Genomic DNA, 23,177 nt, shown 5'->3' on the forward strand with positions numbered 1-23,177 from the left:
ACTGTGACATAGTAGCTGAGCCTTGATTGTGTAAACACAGCGGTGGCACAGAGATATTTGAAATCGAGGTGCTGATTTCTTGTCGAATCTTTTGAATCTTTTCAGTAAAAAATAAAGCAAAAATCATTACAAGCTTCAGAGGAGAGAAGTTCAGGAGGAACTCTCACTTTAGGGTTGGTCAAGTTCTCAATAGTGGAGAAGAGAACCTTGGTATTATTAATGTTTTTGCTTCTACGGTCAGAGAAAAATGATTCGCAAGCTTTCTTCAGTACCAGGTTATAACTACATAATTTTTCCTTATAAATATCATAGTAGACAGTGAGTTTAGTTTTACGCCACCTTCGTTCAGCTATTCAACACTCTATTTTTTGGAGCCTTACAGCTGGAGTGTTTCTCCAAGGAGGCTTTCCCTTGCCAGAGATCACCTTGACCTTAACCCATTGATACCTGATGCAGCATTTGTGAGTGTATCCCTTTAAGACCGCGAACCGCGTTAACGCGGTTCGCGGTCTTAAAGGGATACACTCACAAATGAGGGATATACACGCAAATGCTGCATCAGGTATCAATGGGTGAACAGGTGCAACAACATCCAGGATGTCTGTAATTCTATCATTGGAACGGTCCACAAGATCGTTGGTAGAGTCCAAGTTGATCGCTGGCAATGAGGAGAAAGACTGGATAAATAATGTACTAGTGTTTACATTAATACGTCGCTTTGAGCCCACCTCTTTCCCAGTATTTATCTCAGTTTTGATAGTCGCCTCAAAGAAAACACAATAGTGGTCAGAGAGAGCTACATCAATAATTAAAATCTTGGAGATGTCAAGGCCTTTTGATATAATTACATCAAGTGTGTGCCCCTTGCAGTGGGTAGGCCCAGACACATGCTGAGGCAGACCAAAATGTTCTAAAATGCTACACGGCTCTCTGGCATATCTATCATCAACATTATCTACATGGAAGTTCAGGTCACCAGTAATCACAAGACAGTCAAAATCTACACATATAATGGACAGCAGCTGTGTGAAATCGTCCAAAAAGTTGATGGAATATTTAGGTGGCCTATACACAAGTTAGAAATAGGACACGAGAGAATGATTTCACTACAACAGCGAGATATTCAAATGTTGCAAAGCTACCAAATGATACCTGCTTGCAGTGAAATCCATTTTTATAGATGGTGGCGACCCCGCCTCCTTTTTTGTCCACTCTGACTTCACTCATAGAATTGAAGTCAGCAGGGGCTGATTCAGCCAAAACAGCTCTATTGTTGTTTTGGTCAAGCCAGGTTTCAGTTAGGAACAAAAAATCTAGTCGACGTTCTTCAATAAGATCATTAACTAATAATGCTTTATTTGCAAGTGATCTGATATTCAGCACTGCGCAATTTAGGGAATTTACCTATTAGTTAGACTTATAGGCCCTTTTTCATTTACAAGAAGTAAATTAATGAAAGAAGAATGGCTATTTTGATCATAGCTTCGTTGTTGTCTCTACCGACAAAACCATGAATTCTAGACAAAATGATAATATCCTATTGCTGTCAATCATCAGTGATGTCATAAATCTTGTATTGTGACACTGATGTCATCAGTGATGTCACTTGAGCAATTGTGATGTCATCAGTGATGTCACTTGAGCAATTGTGATGTCATCAGTGATGTCCCTCGAGCAATTGTGATGTCATCAGTGATGTCACTCGAGCAATTGTGATGTCATCAGTGATGTCATAAATCCTTCCTTGCTGAGGCTACAATACTGTAAGTGGTGGAAGACGCAAGTCTGCCATAAGAAGACCCAGCATACAACTCAGTGTGGTACATTGACAGATCTGAAGGAATGGCTGTTCGAGCAGCCATTCCTTATGGCTACAGGCAGCTGCTCCACAAAGCCGCCTGTGCAGGAGACCTGGACACACTGAGGAGCCTGCTGCAGGAAGACCACTTCAGAAGGCAGATCAATGAGAAGTGTCTTTATGGGTGGAGGGGGACCCCTCTGGGGCACGCAGCCTTGCGGGGTCATGCTGCCTGTGTGGACTACCTGATCACACAGGGAGCACAGGTAGACCTAGCTATTGGGTATAACAGGACGCCTCTCCACTGTGCCGTGTTCCACAGTCACCTGGACTGTGTCCGGATCCTCCTGGAAGCCGGGGCCGACCCTAACAGAAGCATAGGCGGCTCATACACCCCTATCTCCATCAGTGCTGTACGCAAACACCTGGACTGCTTCCACCTGCTGCTCCAGGCTGCTGGCGTTCTGACCCGTGACGTGGCTTCTCACCTGCTGGGTAAGGTGCTGTGGTACCGGTGCAGTGCGGCCTCCGTCCAGCTGCTGCTGGACCACGGTGCTGACCCGGCCCTGGTGACCACAGAGCAGGCACAGCTGGAGAAGAGGGCAGATCCTGAGACTCTCAGGGTCTTTCTGGAGGCCAAGAGATGTCCTCGCAGTCTGGCCCACGTGTGTCGGATCCGGATCCGCCAAGTGCTGGGCACACATCGCCTGAACCAAGTCCACTCCCTAACACAAGTGATGAAGGACTTTGTGCTCCACCAAAACTGACTTGAAGCTTGAAGGGGGTCAGTTTATTTTCATTTCCTAGATTTAGTTCTTCAGTGACTGTTTCAAACAAATCCAGGAGCAGAAATTATATACCATCAGCATACACCACCTGTTTATCTTAATATGACGTGAGGTTCAGTTAGCTTTGCACAGAAACAGCCAGGAGAAATACTTTTTACTTTTATACTTGATAACATTTCAGAGCTTGTAATTCGTTTTACTTTTACTTGATTAAACAAGTTGAATCAGTACTTCTACTTAGAGTCTTTATTTAGACAAGTAACTGTTACTTCTACTTGAGTAAAGAACAAAGTAACTAAGTACAAATACTTCATTACTGTACATTCAGGTATCTGTACTTTCCCTGATGATGTCACAGACAGCTCAGCCGGATACTACCATAGTGATGTCATAAATCATTGATGACGTCACAGATGATGTCATCAGTGATGTCACTCAAGAATTGTGATGTCATCAGTGATGTCATAAATCCTTCCTGGCTGAGGCTATAAGTGGTGGAAGAAGTCATCCAGTCTGCCAGAAAGCCATAAGAAGAAGAAGCCGCTGCTCGCGTACCCTCAGGTACGATAATTCAACATTTGCCACCGGGCAACACTGACACTGATAATACCTTCTGTTTGAGACACAACATACAAGTCAGTGTGGTACAGTGACACATCTGAAGGAATGGCTGTTCAAGCAGGACATGGTGACAGGCGGCTCTGTGATGCCGCCTGGGCAGGAGACCTGGACACACTGAGGAGCCTGCTGCAGGAAGACCACTTCAGAAGGCTGATCAATGAGCAGTGTATTTGGACGACCCCTCTGGCGTGCGCAGCCTGTGGAGGTCATGCTGCCTGTGTGCACTACCTGATCACACAGGGAGCACAGGTAGACCTAGCTAATAAGTATAACTCAACACCTCTCTACTGGGCCGTGTGCAGCGGTCACCTGGACTGTGTCCGGATCCTCCTGGAAGCCGGGGCCGACCCTAACAGAATCATACACGGCTCAGACACCCCTCTCTACATCAGTGCTGTACGCAAACACCTGGACTGCTTCCACCTGCTGCTCCAGGCTGCTGGCGTTCTGACCCGTGACGTGGCTTCTCACCTTCTGGGTAAGGTGCTGTGGTACCGGTGCGGTGCGGCCTTCGTCCAGCTGCTGCTGGACCACGGTGCTGACCCGGCCCTGGTGACCACAGAGCAGGCACAGCTGGAGGAGAGGGCGGATCCTGAGGCTCTCAGGGTCTTTCTGGAGGCTAAGAGATGTCCTCGCAGTCTGGCCCACGTGTGTCGGATCCAGATCCGCCAAGTGCTGGGCACACATCGCCTGAATCAAGTCCACTCCCTACCACTAACACAAGTGATGAAGGACTTTGTGCTCCACCAAAACTGACTTGAAGCTTGAAGGGAGTCAGTTTATTTATTTTCATTTCCTACATTTATTTTCATTTATAAATTTAGTTCCAGTGACTGTGTTTGAAACAAATCCAGGAGCAGAGATTAAATACCATCAGCATACACCACCTGTAGCCAATCCTACTACTTGGAGTGTGTCCATATGCATACAGATTGTTTTCAGAGATTTCAGAGCCTGTATTTTTGTGGGGGGGGGAACAATACTTTTACTTGATTAAACTGGTTGAATCAATACTTCTACTTTTACCAGAGTCTTTCTTTCGACAAGTAACTGTAGTAGGCTACTTCTAAGAATGTGTGTACTTTTCTCATCTCTGCCTGGAGTGGACCCCATGTTGAAAACTACTAATGCACCTATTATATTACGCTTTGAGGGGGCTTATTCCCCCGCTGACCGCCTTCCTAGTGGAGGGCGCTGTCGGTCCAGTTACCAGCATCCTACTTGAGGGGGTTGTGATGTAAAGACCAGTTGCCCTCTACCCTCTCTTCTTCCTCCTCTGTAAACTGTTCCGGTTTGGCTGTATTCTGTATAGATTTGTTTTCTTCCCAGCCGGCCGCGGCGGCAGCGCACCGTTCGAACCACACCACCACCCGGTATGGATTTCTCCATCCGCGCAGCCAGCCTGGACGACTGCAAGGACATCTCACGGATGATCTTGGTGAGCAGCGGACACGTGCGCGCGTCCACGCGTGTATGTATACGGCTCGTGCACGTGTATATGACTCAAACACCAATCTTATATAGCTAAGCTAACGCTATATGTCAGGCGTATATTGTCAATTAGTCCACTCGTTTATTAATGAGTGTTTTTTTAATAGGACGAATCAGCGTGACGTCACTTGCCGTTGCCACCCACAAATGCGGAACCCCGCGGCAGTTATTCGTATCGTATGAGTTGTGCCAAACACACGTTAATATCTCAAAGACTATACATCACATCGCTTATATTTTGACATTCTGAGTGAGAGCAGAAGTAGCTCAAGAGTTTGATGTAGGCTATAATAGCCTATGCATGTCGTGTTAAAGTTGTGTGAACTGTCGCAGTTTTAAAAATGTATTAAGGAGTCAGCCGGCTAGAGTCAGACACTCAAGCCTCCCAAAGCTCAGGCTCCATGCATAGGGTTCCATACCATTGCCGTTGCCACCCAGTGACGCGGTTTGTTTACCAAAATGCTGCTCGGCTGATCCCTCATATAATCTGTCTAGCCTATTGGAGATAGGCCTAACTGATTCATGTGCTCTCATGTTTTTCCAGGAGCTGGCTGAATTTGAGAAAGTCTCAGACCAAGTGAAAATCACACAGAGGGGTATGTCATTTATTCATTCATTGAGTTTATTTATTTGACCTTTATTTATCCAAGGAGGACCATTGAGAGCATGCTGTCTTTTTCACGGACGCCCTGATTACAGCAAACAATACAATTACAATGACAAAATTGCAGTACATAAAAAAAAACAATAAAAATCACGTAAAAATCAGACAAATAAAATAGCCACGCAAAGCAGGTGCAGTTCCTATGCAATGCATCCTCAAGTAGTGCCCTGCAGGTCTCTCTATGGAGACCAGTCGCCCTGCAGGTCTCTCTATGGAGACCAGTCGCCCTGCAGGTCTCTATGGAGACCAGTCGCCCTGCAGGTCTCTATGGAGACCAGTCGCCCTGCAGGTCTCTCTATGGAGACCAGTCGCCCTGCAGGTCTCTCTATGGAGACCAGTCGCCCTGCAGGTCTCTCTATGGAGACCAGTCGCCCTGCAGGTCTCTATGGAGACCAGTCGCCCTGCAGGTCTCTCTATGGAGACCAGTCGCCCTGCAGGTCTCTATGGAGACCAGTCGCCCTGCAGGTCTCTATGGAGACCAGTCGCCCTGCAGGCCTCTATGGAGACCAGTCGCCCTGCAGGCCTCTATGGAGACCAGTCGCCCTGCAGGTCTCTATGGAGACCAGTCGCCCTGCAGGTCTCTATGGAGACCAGTCGCCCTGCAGGCCTCTATGGAGACCAGTCGGTCCAGTTTAAGAGAGTCCTGAAGCTTGTTCCATATCAGGAGGATAAAAGATGAAAGTGGTCTTTCCTGACTCAGTATTCATATGTGGACCAATCTAATGTATGTGTGAGTGTGTCTGGTATCAATCTAATGTATGTGTGAGTGTGTCTGGTATCAATCTAATGTATGTGTGAGTGTGTCTGGTATCAATCTAATGTATGTGTGAGTGTGTCTGGTATCAATCTAATGTATGTGTGAGTGTGTCTGGTATCAATCTACTGTATGTGTGAGTGTGTCTGGTATCAATCTAATGTATGTGTGAGTGTGTCTGGTATCAATCTAATGTATGTGTGAGAGTGTGTCTGATATCAATCTAATGTATGTGTGAGTGTGTCTGATATCAATCTAATGTATGGATATCAATCTAATGTATGTGTGAGTGTGTGTGATATCAATCTAATGTCTGTGTGAGTGTGTCTGGTATCAATCTAATGTATGTGTGAGTGTGTGTCTGGTATCAATCTAAAGTGTGTCTGGTATCAATCTAATGTATGTGTGAGTGTGTCTGGTATCCGACCTGTAGCTCTAAAACTTAAAAGCGAAGACAAATGGAAGCTTACCACACAAGGCCTTATAAATAAACTAGCAATCTTGCGACGTGCGCTTGATTCCTAGGCTCGCCCACTGAGAACAGAAAACAGAGCCCACACTGGCAAATTCGGTGATGACATCATCCCTGATGACATCATCACTGATGACATCCCTGATGACCTCACCCAGGAAGGATGATATCACTGATGACATCATCACAGATGACATCATCACTTATGACATCACTGATGAATCACATCATTAGGTACTAGGGCAATTACCTAATTAAAAAGTCCAGCTCCATCAGGTCACCCGCACGGGTGCTCTTTACACCCCCTGAAAACTGATGATGACATCACATCATCACTGATGACATCACTGATGACAATGTTGATCTCTTCGGTCGGTAAGAGAAGGCCAACTCACTTTTTCGTATAAAATACAATGATAATATCAACATCAATATATCGCTCATGTATTTAAATGGGTTTTAGTTGCAATCACTTGCTTTACTGTCCTCTGACTACCATAGCTTACTTTGAATGTTCAAATTTAGTTGGCAAAAATGAAAACAAGCTGAAGATGAAGAGAGACGACGACGAGGCAGCACAGAAGTTTCAAAACAGCACGTTGTCATATGACATTATCATTGTTATGCAAAAGGCGGCAAAAGACAAAACAAGTGAAACAGAATGAGTGGTAACAGACCAGATCAGCAGAGGAACAGCTTATTCAAACCAGTGACACATCTAAAGAAGGCTTCTTCTGTGGCCTTACTTGAAGTCAGCGAGAGATTCTAGCGAGAGATTCCAGCCTCCAGCTGGCAGCGAGAGGAAGCTGCTGGAAAAACGTGAGCTTCAGTACGCAGAGATCATGGAATGTGTGGACGGCATGTTGCATGCCCTATACGGGGGGGTTCAGGCGTTCTCACATTTTAGACAGATGTATGTGTTGTAGGGGTGGGGGAAAAAATCGATTCACTTAAGTATCGCGATTTTTAATGTCACAATGTTTTGAATCGATCTTTTATTCCAGAATCGATAATCGCACAAAAAAATAAAAATGGGTGCCCACAGTCAGGCCACTCACTGAACAGCAGGCCAGGCGCCGCCTACTGGTTTACTAGTGGTTTTATTACTTTATTAGTTAGTCTGAAGTAATAATTACACTTCAGGGTTAAAGTGGGTGCATCTCATTGTAAAATTGGACGTGGCCCAAATTGGGCTTCAAACGGACAAATTTCACGCGCGTCGGCCCATATCGGCCTGGCCTGCTTGGTATCTAATGCCCGGCCTGAATTATGATCCCAGTCCGCCCCTGTTTTTAACTATATTGCCCAGCCCTACTCATGATATAATATACAGTCTCTAGTGTATGATTCAACTTTTCCCATGTTCTAATCTAGTGTAAAAAAGCAAACAAACTGAAAAAAGAAAAGAAAAAAAGAAACAAAAATCGCAATAACTCGTAATATCGAATCGCAATAATCGTAGAATCGCAATACTTAAGAATCGCAATATATATCGAATCGGCACCCAAGTATCGTGATAGTATCGAATCGGGAGATAAGTGAATCGCCACAGCCCTAATATAATGTGTTGCTTAAAATGACAGACCCTGTTTAAAGGGGTGGTGTGTAGGCTAGTGTGAACTTTGAGACATTATAGTGTAATTACTGTACTATAAACAAACACGAACATCAGGCAAGACTAGAATGTGCCAGTGGTTCTGATTTGATGGGAAATCTCTCATATTGCTGTAACAGTGGTTCTGATTTGATGGGAAATCTCTCATATTGCTGTAACAGTGGTTCTGATTTGATGGGAAATCTCTCATATTGCTCTAACAGTGGTTCTGATTTGATGGGAAATCTCTCATATTGCTGTAACAGTGGTTCTGATTTGATGGGAAATCTCTCATATTGCTGTAACAGTGGTTCTGATTTGATGGGAAATCTCTCATATTGCTGTAACAGTGGTTCTGATTTGATGGGAAATCTCTCATATTGCTGTAACAGTGGTTCTGATTTGATGGGAAATCTCTCATATTGCTGTAACAGTGGTTCTGATTTGATGGGAAATCTCTCATATTGCTGTAACAGTGGTTCTGATTTGATGGGAAATCTCTCATATTGCTGTAACAGTGGTTCTGATTTGATGGGAAATCTCTCATATTGCTGTAACAGTGGTTCTCATTTGATGGGAAATCTCTCATATTGCTGTAACAGTGGTTCTGATTTGATGGGAAATCTCTCTTATTGCTGTAACAGTGGTTCTGATTTGTTGGGAAATCTCTCATATTGCTGTAACAGTGGTTCTGATTTGATGGGAAATCTCTCATATTGCTGTAACAGTGGTTCTGATTTGATGGGAAATCTCTCATATTGCTGTAACAGTGGTTCTGATTTGATGGGAAATCTCTCATATTGCTGTAACAGTGGTTCTGATTTGATGGGAAATCTCTCATATTGCTGTAACAGTGGTTCTGATTTGATGGGAAATCTCTCATATTGCTTTAACAGTGGTTCTGATTTGATGGGAAATCTCTCATATTGCTGTAACAGTGGTTCTGATTTGATGGGAAATCTCTCATATTGCTGTAACAGTGGTTCTGATTTGATGGGAAATCTCTCATATTGCTGTAACAGTGGTTCTGATTTGATGGGAAATCTCTCATATTGCTGTAACAGTGGTTCTGATTTGATGGGAAATCTCTCATATTGCTGTAACAGTGGTTCTGATTTGATGGGAAATCTCTCATATTGCTGTAACAGTGGTTCTGATTTGATGGGAAATCTCTCATATTGCTGTAACAGTGGTTCTGATTTGATGGGAAATCTCTCATATTGCTGTAACAGTGGTTCTGATTTGATGGGAAATCTCTCATATTGCTGTAACAGTGGTTCTGATTTGATGGGAAATCTCTCATATTGCTGTAACAGTGGTTCTGATTTGATGGGAAATCTCTCATATTGCTGTAACAGTAGCCAGCGGGGTAAACCTCACTCTCCGAGGCCTCCGGGGGACTACGCAATACGGCTGCGTATCGGCAAGGACCTCACGATACGATACGTATCACGATACAGGGGTCCCGATATGATTGTATCACGATACATTGCGATACAATACATATTGCGATATATTGCAATACTCTAGACAATTTACTCAAAATTAAATAATAGAGCTAAAGATACAACACACTGTGTACCACCCAGGTAGTGTAATATGTACATCACTTTATACTGATAACTTAGTGGACAAATTTAGTCAAAACTACTGAGTGTTGACTGTGTTACTGAACGCATCGATATGGGAAATATCGATACAGTATTGATTAGGGGTGGGAATCACCAGATGCAGAGGCCTGGCATGGCATGGCCTGCAATTTTATATCGATACTTGGACGCCAAGTATCGATATAATTTTTTTTTAATAATAATCGGTAGTAACAGTATCGGGAAATAAAATATCGCGATATATTGCCGTATCGATTATATTGCCCAGCCCTACTACGCAACACGGGTTACATTGCTTTATGGCACAAAGGGAGGTTGCTTTATGGCACAAAGCAGAAGTGGATGCTGGATGCTGATCTTCCAGCGTAAACATGACAGAATGAGTGACATGTTTCTCCTCCAGTAAAGCAACAGAGTGACACAAGGGAGGGGGCGGGGACAAGTAACAAGGAGGATGAGACATGTGCTCTTAATTTTTGAGAAACAGTGAGGTGAGATAAACGCAAGCAGTTGTCTCGGCCATGTTTACGGCAGTAGTTCCCAAACTGGGGTATGCATACCCCTAGGGGTACGTGGAGGTACTACAGGGGGTACTTGTGAGAAAGAGGAAAATAGAAAAATGATAGAAATCATAAATCATGAATATAAACGAAACGTTAAAATGAATCTGCTCAGGAGGCACTAATGGCAACGCTTTCATCCCATTTCTTATTTTGTAATGTTATATTCTTCAAAAGGTGGGTTATCATTCATTCATGTAAATTCCTTGCACATTTAATGCCGATTTAACTTAGCCTGTAAATTTCATGTACATTTAATGTAAACTCTTATTTAACTCAGACTGTAAATTCATGTAAATCCACTGCCTATTTAACGTCTATTTAACTCAGTCTGTAAATCTCATGTAAATTCAATGTAAATTTATATTTATTATCCACAGAACACTTCACCACTCATGTACATATTGTATATATTGACTCGATTTGGTTCGATTTGATTGCACTTGCAACTTTGTGATTGTCTTTAGTTATCTTCCTACTTCTTATCTCTGTATATTGATGTGACCGCTACGCTGCAAACAGACACTAAGAGAAATTCCTCATATGTAACTTGCATACTGTGGCAATAAAAGTGATTCTGATTCTGATTCTGATTCTGATTCATTGTATCATATATAGTTTTCTCTTGCAGTTTTCTAAGCAAAATCTTGTAGTCAGGTAAAGGGGGTGCTTGGATTCAGAAATCAGGGAAAGGGGGTACTGAAGCCAAAATCACTGATTTACAGTAACGATACCAAGGTGTCTCTATCAATCTGACGGTGTCTCTGTTGTTCGTGTGCAGACTTGGAGCAGGATGGATTCTCCAAGAACCCATTCTTCCATGGAATCATCGCAGAGGTTCCGGAACAGCACAGGACCCAAGAAGGTGAGGGAGAACCTTTTCCCTTAACGACCAATGCATGTGTTTTTGCATGTATACAAAATGGTTCCCTAAGTATTTTATTTGCTCTTATTGTGCTTCCTTAGATAAAAGTTGTAAATAAAGCACACTTCTCAAATATTTTCTTAACCTTTCCATAATATAACTGAACAAAAAAAGTTAATATTATCCGATATTTAAAGGTTTTACATATTTCATTAGCTACAATAAAATATCCCATCGATGAAAAACTTATTTCCTACACATCATTGTGTACAAATGTGTTTACATCCTTGTTAGACAGCATTTCTTGCTAATTTATTACTAATCATTGAAATTGTGGCATGTTGCATTAATATTTTCTGCAGTAAGTGAACCTTCCAGCTAAAGTTGTTACAATACGCCTCCAAACTCAGGGCATTCACACTTTTGGAGATTGAAATAGGTATTTCAAAGACAGTTTTACTTACTGTATCTCTTTTTACTTGGCGAATGTCTCATGTCTCATGAAAAGAAGCAGGCAAATTAGATTAGATTAGACGGCAGATTATAGCTTTTAGCCAAACAGCCGTAACAAATGTCTGAGTCTTGTCCCAAATTGGAGTAAACCACAGATATAGCCAATAGGTTTGTTGTTTTCCAGATGGAAATACTGGTGGTTAACTAGACTGTGACCAAAGAGCTGCAGCTGGGTGGGAGTGCAGGTGGTCCTGGTCTAGACTATGGGCTGCAGCTAGGTAGCACAATGTTTAAAGACCCCCTAAAATTATGTTTCAAGATTTATATAAAATACTCTAGTTTGAATAATAATTAATGTCTGCTGGTTTTTCTCACACAAAAATAAATAAATAATGATCTTGTTAAAATCCTTAAAATGACTTTCTTTCCTTCTGCCTATAGGGGGGGTCTTCAACTTCAGGCTTGTTTGCCTTTTGAGGAGTCTGCAGATAGGAAACCAGGAGAAGTTGATAAGAGTTGAGACTAATCTTAAGGGAATATTGGGGAATTGCACTCAAGAGCCCTCTTAAGAACTACTATACCTACATTTTTACTTCACTATTTTTACTTACTTATTAGGTAACTTATTAAGATCGTAGGAGCAGTTTTGTGAATTTACCCCTGGATCTTAGTTTGATTTGTTTGAAATTAATTCAATTATTTTTGATTAGACAAAATAATTTTAATAAAAATTCAATTCCAATATGTGATCTCCATAATTTGAAAAAAGAGACACTTTTGCCAAATAATTGACGGCACAAAATGCAAACACATGAATATGCTACTTTTTAAGAGATTATATATATATATATATTATTTTTTTGTACAATTTATTTAGTCTTTGCAAGATGATAGGTAACAGTGGCTCGTTGTTGACAAATGACTCACACGAATGCACCCTCCATTATTATAACACGATATAACATCCATTATTATAACTGATGGACACTAGAGATAGTGATTGATTCGCAATTTAACATGATTGCATTTTGGAAAAATGGACCGTTATGTAACGCTGTTGCACCTGCAGTCGTGTTCTATTAGTAGCAGGTCCATTAGCCTGTAGGCTATCGCTCAGGTTTGTTAGCTAACTGCACGGTGCTGATCTGATCTCTCTGCCCAGCACTTACATAAGCCGGCTGACGCGTCTCTTTTCCTCAGACTAATGAGAACATTCACATTCTCCCTGCTGCCCCGCTCTGCCTCTGTCTTCCATTCCATGACACAGCCCTTTTTCCACTGCGCCATATATCTCTGCCTGTGTGTGTGTGTGTGTGTGTGTGTGTGTGTGTGTGTGTGTGTGTGTGTGTGTCGGGGGGGGCATCTGCATACAGTATATGCATGCGCAGACTTTATTGGAGGCCTGTGGTTGTCGCCAATGCATATCATATGAGGTGGGGTTTTTTCAGTTCATTATTATAAGGATAGAATGATCCAAAAGGGGCGTCTGGGTGGAGTAGAGGTAAAAGCACTCGCCTACCTACCACAGCAGAGACGAGACCCGGGTTCAATTTCCCGGCAACGGTACTTCTGGCTTGGTCAGATTGTTCCTACAGACACAATTGGCCGTGTCTGCGGGTGGGAAGCCGGTCCGGTGGGGGGGTGGTGAGTCCTGGTCACCACACTAGCACTTCCTTCGGGGGGAGGATAGCCTGATCCTCCCACGTGCCACGTCCTGCCGGTGAAACCCCTCGCTGTCAGGTGAGAAGCTGGCTGCACATGTATCGGAGGAAGCATGTGCTAGTCTACAACCCCCCCCCCCCCCGATCGGCAGAGGGGGTGGAGCAGCGATCGGGACAGCAGGGGGGATGGTCCAAGTCCAATTGGGGGAGAAACAGGAGAAAAATCCGGAGGAAAAAAAATTATAATACAAAGAAACAGTGGGCAAAGATAAGGACGTAGAGGCAGATAAGGTTACAAGAAGTACAACAGGCGAACACAACCATGCAAATGATGCAACATTTATGGCAGGTTCTAATGGTGTGTACTAGTAGTCATGAAAGCAGAGCAGGACTGGGGCTCCTTGCACTACATCGCTGGCTTGCCGGGAAGCTAAGCAGGTCTGCATGGGCTCAGTTCTTGGATGGGAGAAGTGTTTTTTTTGGAGTACCAGCAGGGCCGCCATGGTGGAGCGTGGAGGGGTAAACACACGTCTTTGAAATGAGACAAAAGAGTTTACTCGCCTATTCTCCGATCAATTGTGTACTGTAAATCAATGAGGGGGGGAAACAAGGTGGACTGGATAAACTACTCACTTTGTATTTACCACTACACCCCCCCCCCCCCCGGTAGGAGGTGCTCATCCCTCTGGTGTCATGAACGATATCCCCATCCCCAATGCCCCAGGGCAGAGACAGGCAGCGCCACCCCTTGGATGAGATGTTAAACCAAGGTCCTGACTCTCTGTGGTCAAAAAGAGTAGGGGTGTCACGCCGGTGCCCTGGCTAAATTCCCACACAGGCATTCCTTCAATCATGGCCACCTAATCATCCCTCGTTATCTAAATGGCATGTTCAGTCCTCAGTTCTCCACCGTGATAGGCTGATGTGTGCTGAGCGTTCTGGCGCAAACTGGCTGCCGTGCATCGCCCAGGTGGGCGCTACAGCTACACATCGGTGGTGGATGAGTTGAGCCCGCCAGGAGTTGAGTCCATAAAACAAAAATTAATCCATTGACTTGAATAACTTCACTGAAGAAATGTAGGAAATGAAAATAAACTGACTCCCTTCAATCTTCAAGTCAGTTTTGGTGGAGCACAAAGTCCTTCATCACTTGTGTTAGTGGTAGGGAGTGGACTTGGTTCAGCCGATGTGTGCCCAGCACTTGGCGGATCCGGATCCGACACACGTGGGCCAGACTGCGAGGACATCTCTTGGCCTCCAGAAAGACCCTGAGAGCCTCAGGATCCGCCCTCTCCTCCAGCTGTGCCTGCTCTGTGGTCACCAGGGCCGGGTCAGCACCGTGGTCCAGCAGCAGCTGGACGAAGGCCGAGTTGCACCTTTTATTCAGCACCACCTGCAGCAGGCGAGAAGCCACGTCACGGGTCAGAACGCCAGCGGCCTGGAGCAGCAGGTGGAAGTAGTCCAGGTGGTTGCGTACAGCACTGATGTAGAGAGGAGAACTCCAGCAGTGATCAGTGTCTATGTCAACAGGAACAGCAGCACGGTACCTGATGAGTTCCTGCAGTATCTCCGGGCTTCCATCCCGGGCAGCCCAGTAGAGAGGGGTGCACGGGCCGTGTCTGCTTCTGTTAGGGTCGGCCCCGGCTTCCAGGAGGATCCGGACACAGTCCAGGTGACCGGCGTACACGGCACAGCAGAGAGGCGTCCTGTTATTCCCGTCAGCTAGGTCTACCTGTGCTCCCTGTGTGATCAGGTAGTGCACACAGGCAGCATGACCAAACCAGGCTGCGAGCACCAGAGGGCTCCTCCTCCACCCATAAAAACACTTCTCATTGATCTGCCTTCTTAAGTGGTCTTCCTGCAGCAGGCTCCTCAGTGTGTCCAGGTCTCCTGCCATGAGGGCATCATAGAGCTGCCTGTCATCATGCTCTGCTCGAGCAGCCATTCCTTCAGATGTGTCACTGTACCACACCGACTTGTTTGCTGTGTCTCAAAGAGAAGGCATTACAAAGGGACTGAATGTGGGTTGGACATTATGACATCATAACATGACATCATAATTACATGATGACATAATGCTGATGGCTGATGACATCACTCACTGACCCCTCTCATCCCGGAAACCCTCTCTTCCAAAACCTCCCCTCAGCAAGACGGTCCCGGGCCGTCAAAACCAGAACCACACCCCACGTATAGTTTTTATCATGTCCTGAGTGTGTTTTTGACATGTGTGCTGTCTGCGTTTTTTGTCTCGTTTGAGCTGTGCTGTTACGCCAGAATGAATTCCTGTGTATCCTTGTGATGCATTTGGCGAATAAAGTGATTCTGATTCTGATTCTGATTCTGATGACATCACAATTGCTCGAGTGACATCACTGAAGACATCACTCACTGATTACATCACAATTGCTCAAGTGACATAACTGCACTCACTGATGACATCACTCACTGATTACATTTGCGTGAGTGATATCACTGATGACATCATCTGTGACATCATCCGTGATTTATTTGTGACATCATCAGCCACGCTTTCTAGTGTCTTGTTTTGGAGGTGCGACAAGAGAGAGAGACAGACAGACATTGTTTTTGTCTGTTGTGCATTATAACTAAAGTAACTAGCCTGTTTTAAAAATGTAAGGAGTAGAAAGTACAGCTATTTCTGTTAAAATGTAGGGAGTAAAAGCAAAAGGTTGTCAGAAAAATAAATACTCATACAGATAATGAAAATCCTACAGTACAGTAACAAATTATTTGTACTTTGTTACTTCCCATCTCTGAATACCTCTAATAATAATAATTAAAACAATATAAAAGTTTGATAACATGATGGCATGCAGAAAACAATTTCTCTGTGGTACAAGTCTCTAAGTGGACAAACACATCATCTATCTCCATGTTACAGTATCTGCTCACTACCAATCTCTGATGTATTCACTTGACATTTGTGGTTTTGGTTTGTTGTGTTGTTGTTTTTTGCTTTCAGGCCATTCCAAGATAGGCTACGCACTTTACTTCTACACCTACAGCTCATGGAAGGGACGGGCCGTTTATATGGAGGACCTGTACGTCATGCCTGAGTTCAGAGGTGCAGTGAAACATCTCTGACCGCTTCAACCAACACTTGATATTGGCAATCGTAAGGCTAATTTCTCTATAAATATGTTGGATGAATGCCACATTCCAGTTGCACTGGGAACAAGGAATTTCCCAGTTAGAAGGTGGGTTACGCCCCTATCATAACAATGTGAACTGTCTGTCTGTCTGTCTGTCTGCCTGCCTGCCTGTCTGTCTGTCTGTCTGTCTGTCTGTCTGTCTGTCTGTCTGCCTGTCTGTCTGTCTGTCTGTCTGTCTGCCTGTCTGTCTCTGTGTGTGGGAGTGAGTGAGTGAGTGATCTGAAATGTGTTTGGCCACAGCTATGCTATGCTATATAAGTGTAAAGAGCACCCCCTGTGGGTGACCTAACAGAGCCAGATTTTTTGATTGGGTAATTGAAGCTGGCTAAATGGGCAAAATGGCTCATTAGTGGCCCGAAATGCCTCGACACACAAGTTCAGCACCAGGGAGAGCTCCGGAGTAGAACACACGTGAGCAGAGTTTGAATCAGCCACTGAACTCTGGAGCAGCACACAGGCGGGCCGAGTTGCAATCAGCCGGGGAAGTGCACTATGAAACCCTCTGGGTCTAGTGGACAGGTATTCCACTAGTAGAAGAGAGAATAACGAGTGCTGTGTTATTGTATGATGAATATATCAAAGAGTAGAATTGTTTGCAATGAATAAGTTTGATCAATAAAGCAGGTGTGTGATGACCTGAGTGATGCATGTTGTCTGTCTTCCAGGGAAAGGGATCGGTAAAGCACTGATGAGCAAAGTAGCACAGGTGAGTAAAGGTCGACTCATCATCCCATTGATACCTGATGCAGCATTTGCGTGTATATCCCTCATGTGTGTGTGTATCCCTTTAAGACCGCGAACCGCGTATGACGCGTATGATGCTGCATCAGGTATCAATGGGTTAGCTGTGATGACCGGGATAAAAAATAACACATTCGTCATTTTTCCCACGCCACGAGACTGTAGCCATCAAGTTGTGTTAGGAAATATGGTTAGGCAACTAAAACAACTTGGTTAAGGTTAGAGAAATGGTTTGGTCATGGTTCAATAAGAACAACTATTCATTAATGTGGCTTAGGGTCGAAATGGACTTTGAAAACGCTGGGGATAGAACCCCTCGATCATCGGGATCAAAGGCAAGCAAGCGTATTACACCCATCCGTCACTTGGACCACAACGCCCCTTAATGGCCACCATTTTATTTCACTAGGCATCAATTTCACTAGGCTGCGCCAACTCCATTCCTAGGCTCGCTCGCCCACTGCACGGGCTCGCCCGCCCTGCAGCTCGACCACTGTGCAGGCTCACATGCTCGTATGACATCACTGATGATGTCACAAATTCGCATCACTGATGACATCACAGTTGCTCTTGTGACATCACTGATGATGTCACAATGCCACCGCCGAGCCCGCCCTGCAGGTCGACCGCTGTGTCATGTGTCATGTGCTCTTATGACATCACTGAGGAATGACATCACTGTTGATGTCACAACTTTGCATCTGATGACATTTGCATGATGATTTATGATATCACTGGTGACATCATCAGTGATGTCACTATGACGTCGTCAGAGGGACAAAAATTGAAACAGAGAACAAACAGAGCCCACATTGCCCCTGTATATAGACTAGGGATCTCGTGTATACACTATGAACTGCTTGCAAATTTAAAATGCATTACAGTCTCTTACACTTTACAGACATCCCTTGTGTCAATATCAATGCTCTTGTGTCTCTTCCTGCTTCCTGCTTTAACCCCGCCCCCTCCCTCAGCTGGGCCTGGCCGCGGGCTGCACCCAGCTGGACTTCACCGTCCTGGACTGGAACAAATCCTCTCTGGACTTCTACATCAGTCAGGGCTGCTTCGACGTCACGGCGGAGATCGGCTACCACTGTATGCGCTGTCAGGGCGAGGCGCTGCAGCACCTGGCCCAGCCCTGACCCCACACCGGGGTCATGACCTCTTGACCTTGACAGCCGTGAGGTCACCCCACACAACGCAGGGATAGAGCACCACTCAGTGGCCCCGTTCCAACACTTGATATTGGCAATCCTAAGGCTAATTTCTCTATAAATAATTATGTTGGATGAATGCCACATTCCAGTTGCACTGGGAACAAGGAATTTCCCAGTTAGAAGGTGGGTTACGCCCCTGTGACATCACCTGAACTGGGATTTCGTACTCCGAAACTCAGGGGAACCTCACCAACCCAAACCTCAAAATCCAAGATGGCAGCTCTGCATCAACAGTAGTGAAAGCTGTACTACTAATACGCTGTTTATTAGAACTCCTGTCTGTTGTGCACGCAGTACTGTCTAACTTCTATCTGGGGATAGGTTGCTACGGTGTTTGTATGCGCAAAATACCATGTAATCATGTAATGCGTTGTTATCAACTGTTATTGCTAACAATGGCTAGCCTGGCTAGAGTTAACCCTGCTGTGACGTCAATCAACTGGGATATTCCTAATTCCCAGTGCAACTGGAACGTGGCAAAAGTCATTGGCTTATTATGTGCTTCAGTCACTTGTTAGTTTGCTATAATAAGTGATTGGTTTAACATTGGAGATAAGGATGCAGTTTTAAGTATTGGAACGGAGCCCATGCAATATAAAGAAACATGACCGAGGTAATGAAATGTGTTTTTTCTCTCTCCTTATGACATGTTGTGAGGCATAGCACCTTTGATTCATTTCCTTATTAAAGGGATAGGACGAACTCCGTTTGAGCCTTTCTCCGCCTCCTGCATGATCATAACATGTAGAACATATCAGGCTCTCCAAACCAACAAAAGGCGTTATTCAAATAAAGGCATTTTATTCTCCTAGTTGGCGATACAAAGCTGAGATTTTCACGCAAAATCCATAAAACAGGCATCATGCATCAAAATTGCCATGCACATTGATTAACGGCTGGGGGGGGGGGGGGGGGGGTTGAATTTAGAGTGTCCTGTCCCTTTAAGTTGCCCTTTGATATCCATGGCAACAGCAACCAAAGAGTCAATCACCTGTCCTGTACTGTACGATCGTTGTGAAGCACAAGCTGTTTTTTTTGCACTGGATTCTTCATTAGGTGTAACGTAACTGTCATCTCGCATACTCTGATGTGTTGTTCAGCCCGTCATTAGCTCCTCCCACAACATACTCTGATGTGTGTTGTTCAGCCCGTCATTAGCTCCTCCCACAACATACTCTGATGTGTTGTTCAGCCCGTCATTAGCTCCTCCCACAACATACTCTGATGTGTGTTGTTCAGCCCGTCATTAGCTCCTCCCACAACATACTCTGATGTGTTGTTCAGCCCGTCATTAGCTCCTCCCACAACATACTCTGATGTGTGTTGTTCAGCCCGTCATTAGCTCCTCCCACAACATACTCTGATGTGTTGTTCAGCCCGTCATTAGCTCCTCCCACAACATACTCTGATGTGTGTTGTTCAGCCCGTCATTAGCTCCTCCCACAACAGTTCTCAAGAGAAAAGTGTGCACTATATGATGAAACCCATCCTTGCATCTTAAAGCAAAACCGTTAGAAATGAATCAAGCCATAGAAGTAGACCAAAAAGTTCCATCTGGTGGCTTAGAAGCTTAGTCTTGGTCTCAGCTAAATCCATGTCTGTGAAACTGTCAAAACTGTAAAAGTGAGTGATATAATTCTGGCGTGGAGTCCCGGTGTATATCCTGTACATTTAAAAATAGTTGTTTTATGGTGTCTCCAAGGGATTTGAATGAAAACAGTGGTAATTCTGTGCGGTGGATTATATTTAGGTTGTTTTCTCAGACTTTCCCTTAAACAACCTTACTTCACAAGTGTTGCCGTTTGCATTGATGTTAAAAGTTTACAGAATCATGTCGTGAAAATACACCGTTTCTACGTTTTTTAGCGGTAGGAGGACACGGTGTTGTGTAATAATTTGACATGGCTCATGGAAGCGGACCAAAGTCTGGTCCAGTGTACAAAACACAGAGCAAATGACAATTTGAATTCCTGTCATCATATTATGACAGAGTGCGTGCCCCAAAGTCAATACAGAGCCCAAAGGAATGTCAAGGGATATTCATATCCTTTCTTTCCTGCAACTTCCCCATCGAATGCCAATCCCATAACTAGGAATTATACAACTTTTCAACATGGCTTTCCTCGAGCAATTTTATAATCAAATCAAATTTCTTGTTACAGTATATCAAACACAGACTCTCATCACCAAACTCGAAAGTCAACATTTCACTACTGAGTGAAATAAAAATAAAAAGCACTTGAATAAGCCACTCTACAACTATTATAATAATAGAACATAAATGGAGCCGTTGTGTATTTCCAGTGTTGATGCCAGTTGTAGTTTGTACTCAGGACACAGTGTACCTGTCACTAGAAGTAGACTAGAAAGCCATGCGATTGTTGCATGTGCTCAATGCCACATGTTGTTCAATGTGGAGCTGGGTTACTGGAGATAAGAAGCCTAATCAGCGTTTGCAGGTGGAGTCTTAGATATGGCTGTGTCACTCAGATGTCACCCAACGTGCAATACAAAGTCACTGTTCATTTCAGTGATTTTCCAACCGTGTTTTCAAATGTCTTGTGCCATCAGTTGTTTTCTGGATCATTCTTCTGTGACCAGCAGAGGCTACTATACTATACAGTACTTATTATTTTTCATTCTGGGATTAGTCAGAGGTTTTGTCTCTGGAATGGTTAACCATACTAATCATCACTGTCTGGCAAAAACCTTGTTTTGTATTGATAGATAGAGTACTTTATTCATCCCCGAGGGGAAATTCTGGAAATTATTGTGTACAAAAATAGCAACTTTTCAGGAATGAAGAACAATAGCCTTGTGTTTAGCTCGACCAGCGTGCATTTTAAACATCCTCCGGTGTGGCGTTTGAAATGGTTTTTCATAATGCCAAGAGATTGGAGAGTATAGAGAGGAACATGTGATCCTTCAACTGGTAAACATTTAAAATCACCCAAATTGTTGTTGTCAAGTTTTCACTTGACATCAGTGGAATGTTTTGATGACATGATTCCAAGTGACAATTTGAAGTTAATTTTAGAGTTTTGTGTCATTCGATGTGCCAAACATCCTGCTAGATATTCCACAAGTCCAAGTATTGTCACATCACATGCAGTATTCAGTGTTCAGTATGCAGTTTTCCACAGCTGTCACCCGTTCTTGAAAACTGACAATTTGTTTGCGTTATGAATCCACTCAGCTGACACTGATCAGAAGAAGGAAAACTTGTTTGACTCTCCATTGTACAATATTAAAGTGATGTGCTATGTGTGACCGTGTTGTTTTGCTCAACCCACTTCATTGTGAACTCATCCAGGTGTTTATATAGATTTATCATTTCAGATTCTTTTTTATTTTTATTTTATTTTTTTGCCTGAAAGTATAGGCTAATTGAAGTTTGGTGCTAAAATTAAATATTCCCCAATAGCACAATATAAAGTATGCTACTGTACTTTTTAAATGATGGTAGGTAAATTTGAGAGATAATACATGGATTTTAGAGATAATACATGATACTTACATGATAAGAATGTTTTTTTTTTATGTACCAAGTTTTGAATAGAACTGTTCAATTCAACTGTATCATTTTGCTCATAAAGACTCACATTTTAGTTGAGAATCACAGATACATACATCTCTAAGGAAACATTGCTATCAATAGGAGTTGCTGCTATGGGATCGTATGGCTAGCATCCACCACAGCTATAATGGATAGTGCGCAGGGGCTCCCAGAATGTTTTCTTGTCCTGGAACCTTAGTTCACCCCATTTCACAAGACTGTCCTAAGGAACACTGTCTCAGAACATTTTGGATTGAATGTAGATTTACATGACTGTCTCTATGTGGGTGGTTGTAGTCAGACTACGCAAAATACCCATCCTCATACATTCTCTCGTTATAACAGTGACATTAGGCTATTTCCACTTTGCTGTGTGTGGACTCCTTGAACCATGCTCTGCTCAAGGACCGCTGGAAGTCCCCGGACCTCCGTTTGGGACGCAGTGGCTAAAGAACATCACTGAGGAGAAGAGGCTGGTGGTATAAACTTTTGCCCTATACACCAGAGCCACCGTGTGGTTAGACTCGGTACTGTCTAAACGCGTGAGTGGCGTTCATTTTTCAGGGCTGCCTGCGAAAGACAGTTGATGGAAGTGATTTGAGAAGCAGAGGAAGCCCGGTGCGCCTCATGTCCTCCTTCCCCCGTGCTCAACTGATTCTTCACGGCGGATGCACGGTGCGATAACAGATTAAAACCAGCCGATGGCGGCAGCACGGAAAGTTGAGCTCCAAGTCTGCGTCTGAGTGCAGGAGCCTAAACAGACTGACCCCCCAGCAAGCTTTTAGAGGGGAAGACAAGAGAGCTGAGTCAACGAATCAAAAGCAGAAGAAGGATGCAACAGTTGATGTGCGCGCAACTGGCACAGTGCACCGTGCGTGTATTTGGAGACCCGGCTGCAGGCGAGGCAGACGCGGAGGATGGTGGCTTTGATCTGTGCAAAGGGGGGAGCCGCGTTTGTGGGTTTTAAAAATGCTGCAATAATCCAATCTCTCAGATAAACTCAACATAAAATAGGATTGACCTGGAACGGGCCCACTTGCTGCGCGTCTTCCCAAAATGGACTTTTGGACAGAAATGCATTTGGTGGGACTTCATGCTGTATTGGAATGGCGTTGAAGAAGACGTGGGGATTTCTGATGGTTCTTCCACGGTGAAT

General features: G+C 44.0%; 1 protein-coding gene across 1 annotated transcript; it reads left to right on the forward strand.

Moving 5' to 3' along the window:
- Nucleotides 1-4,582: 4,582 nt before the first annotated feature.
- On the forward strand, nucleotides 4,583-18,390 carry sat2a.1 (spermidine/spermine N1-acetyltransferase family member 2a, tandem duplicate 1; the record flags this gene model as incomplete). The annotated part of the gene is made up of 6 exons (XM_083639707.1): nucleotides 4,583-4,645; nucleotides 5,243-5,294; nucleotides 11,134-11,217; nucleotides 16,318-16,419; nucleotides 17,173-17,213; nucleotides 18,223-18,390. The coding sequence occupies 6 exons, from the start codon at nucleotides 4,583-4,585 to the stop codon at nucleotides 18,388-18,390; spliced, it is 510 nt and encodes a 169-aa protein (XP_083495833.1).
- Between the last annotated feature and the right edge of the window lie 4,787 nt (nucleotides 18,391-23,177).

The sequence above is a fragment of the Poromitra crassiceps genome (genome assembly GCF_964638095.1).
Source record: "Poromitra crassiceps genome assembly, chromosome: 7".
Classification (NCBI taxonomy): domain Eukaryota; kingdom Metazoa; phylum Chordata; class Actinopteri; order Beryciformes; family Melamphaidae; genus Poromitra; species Poromitra crassiceps.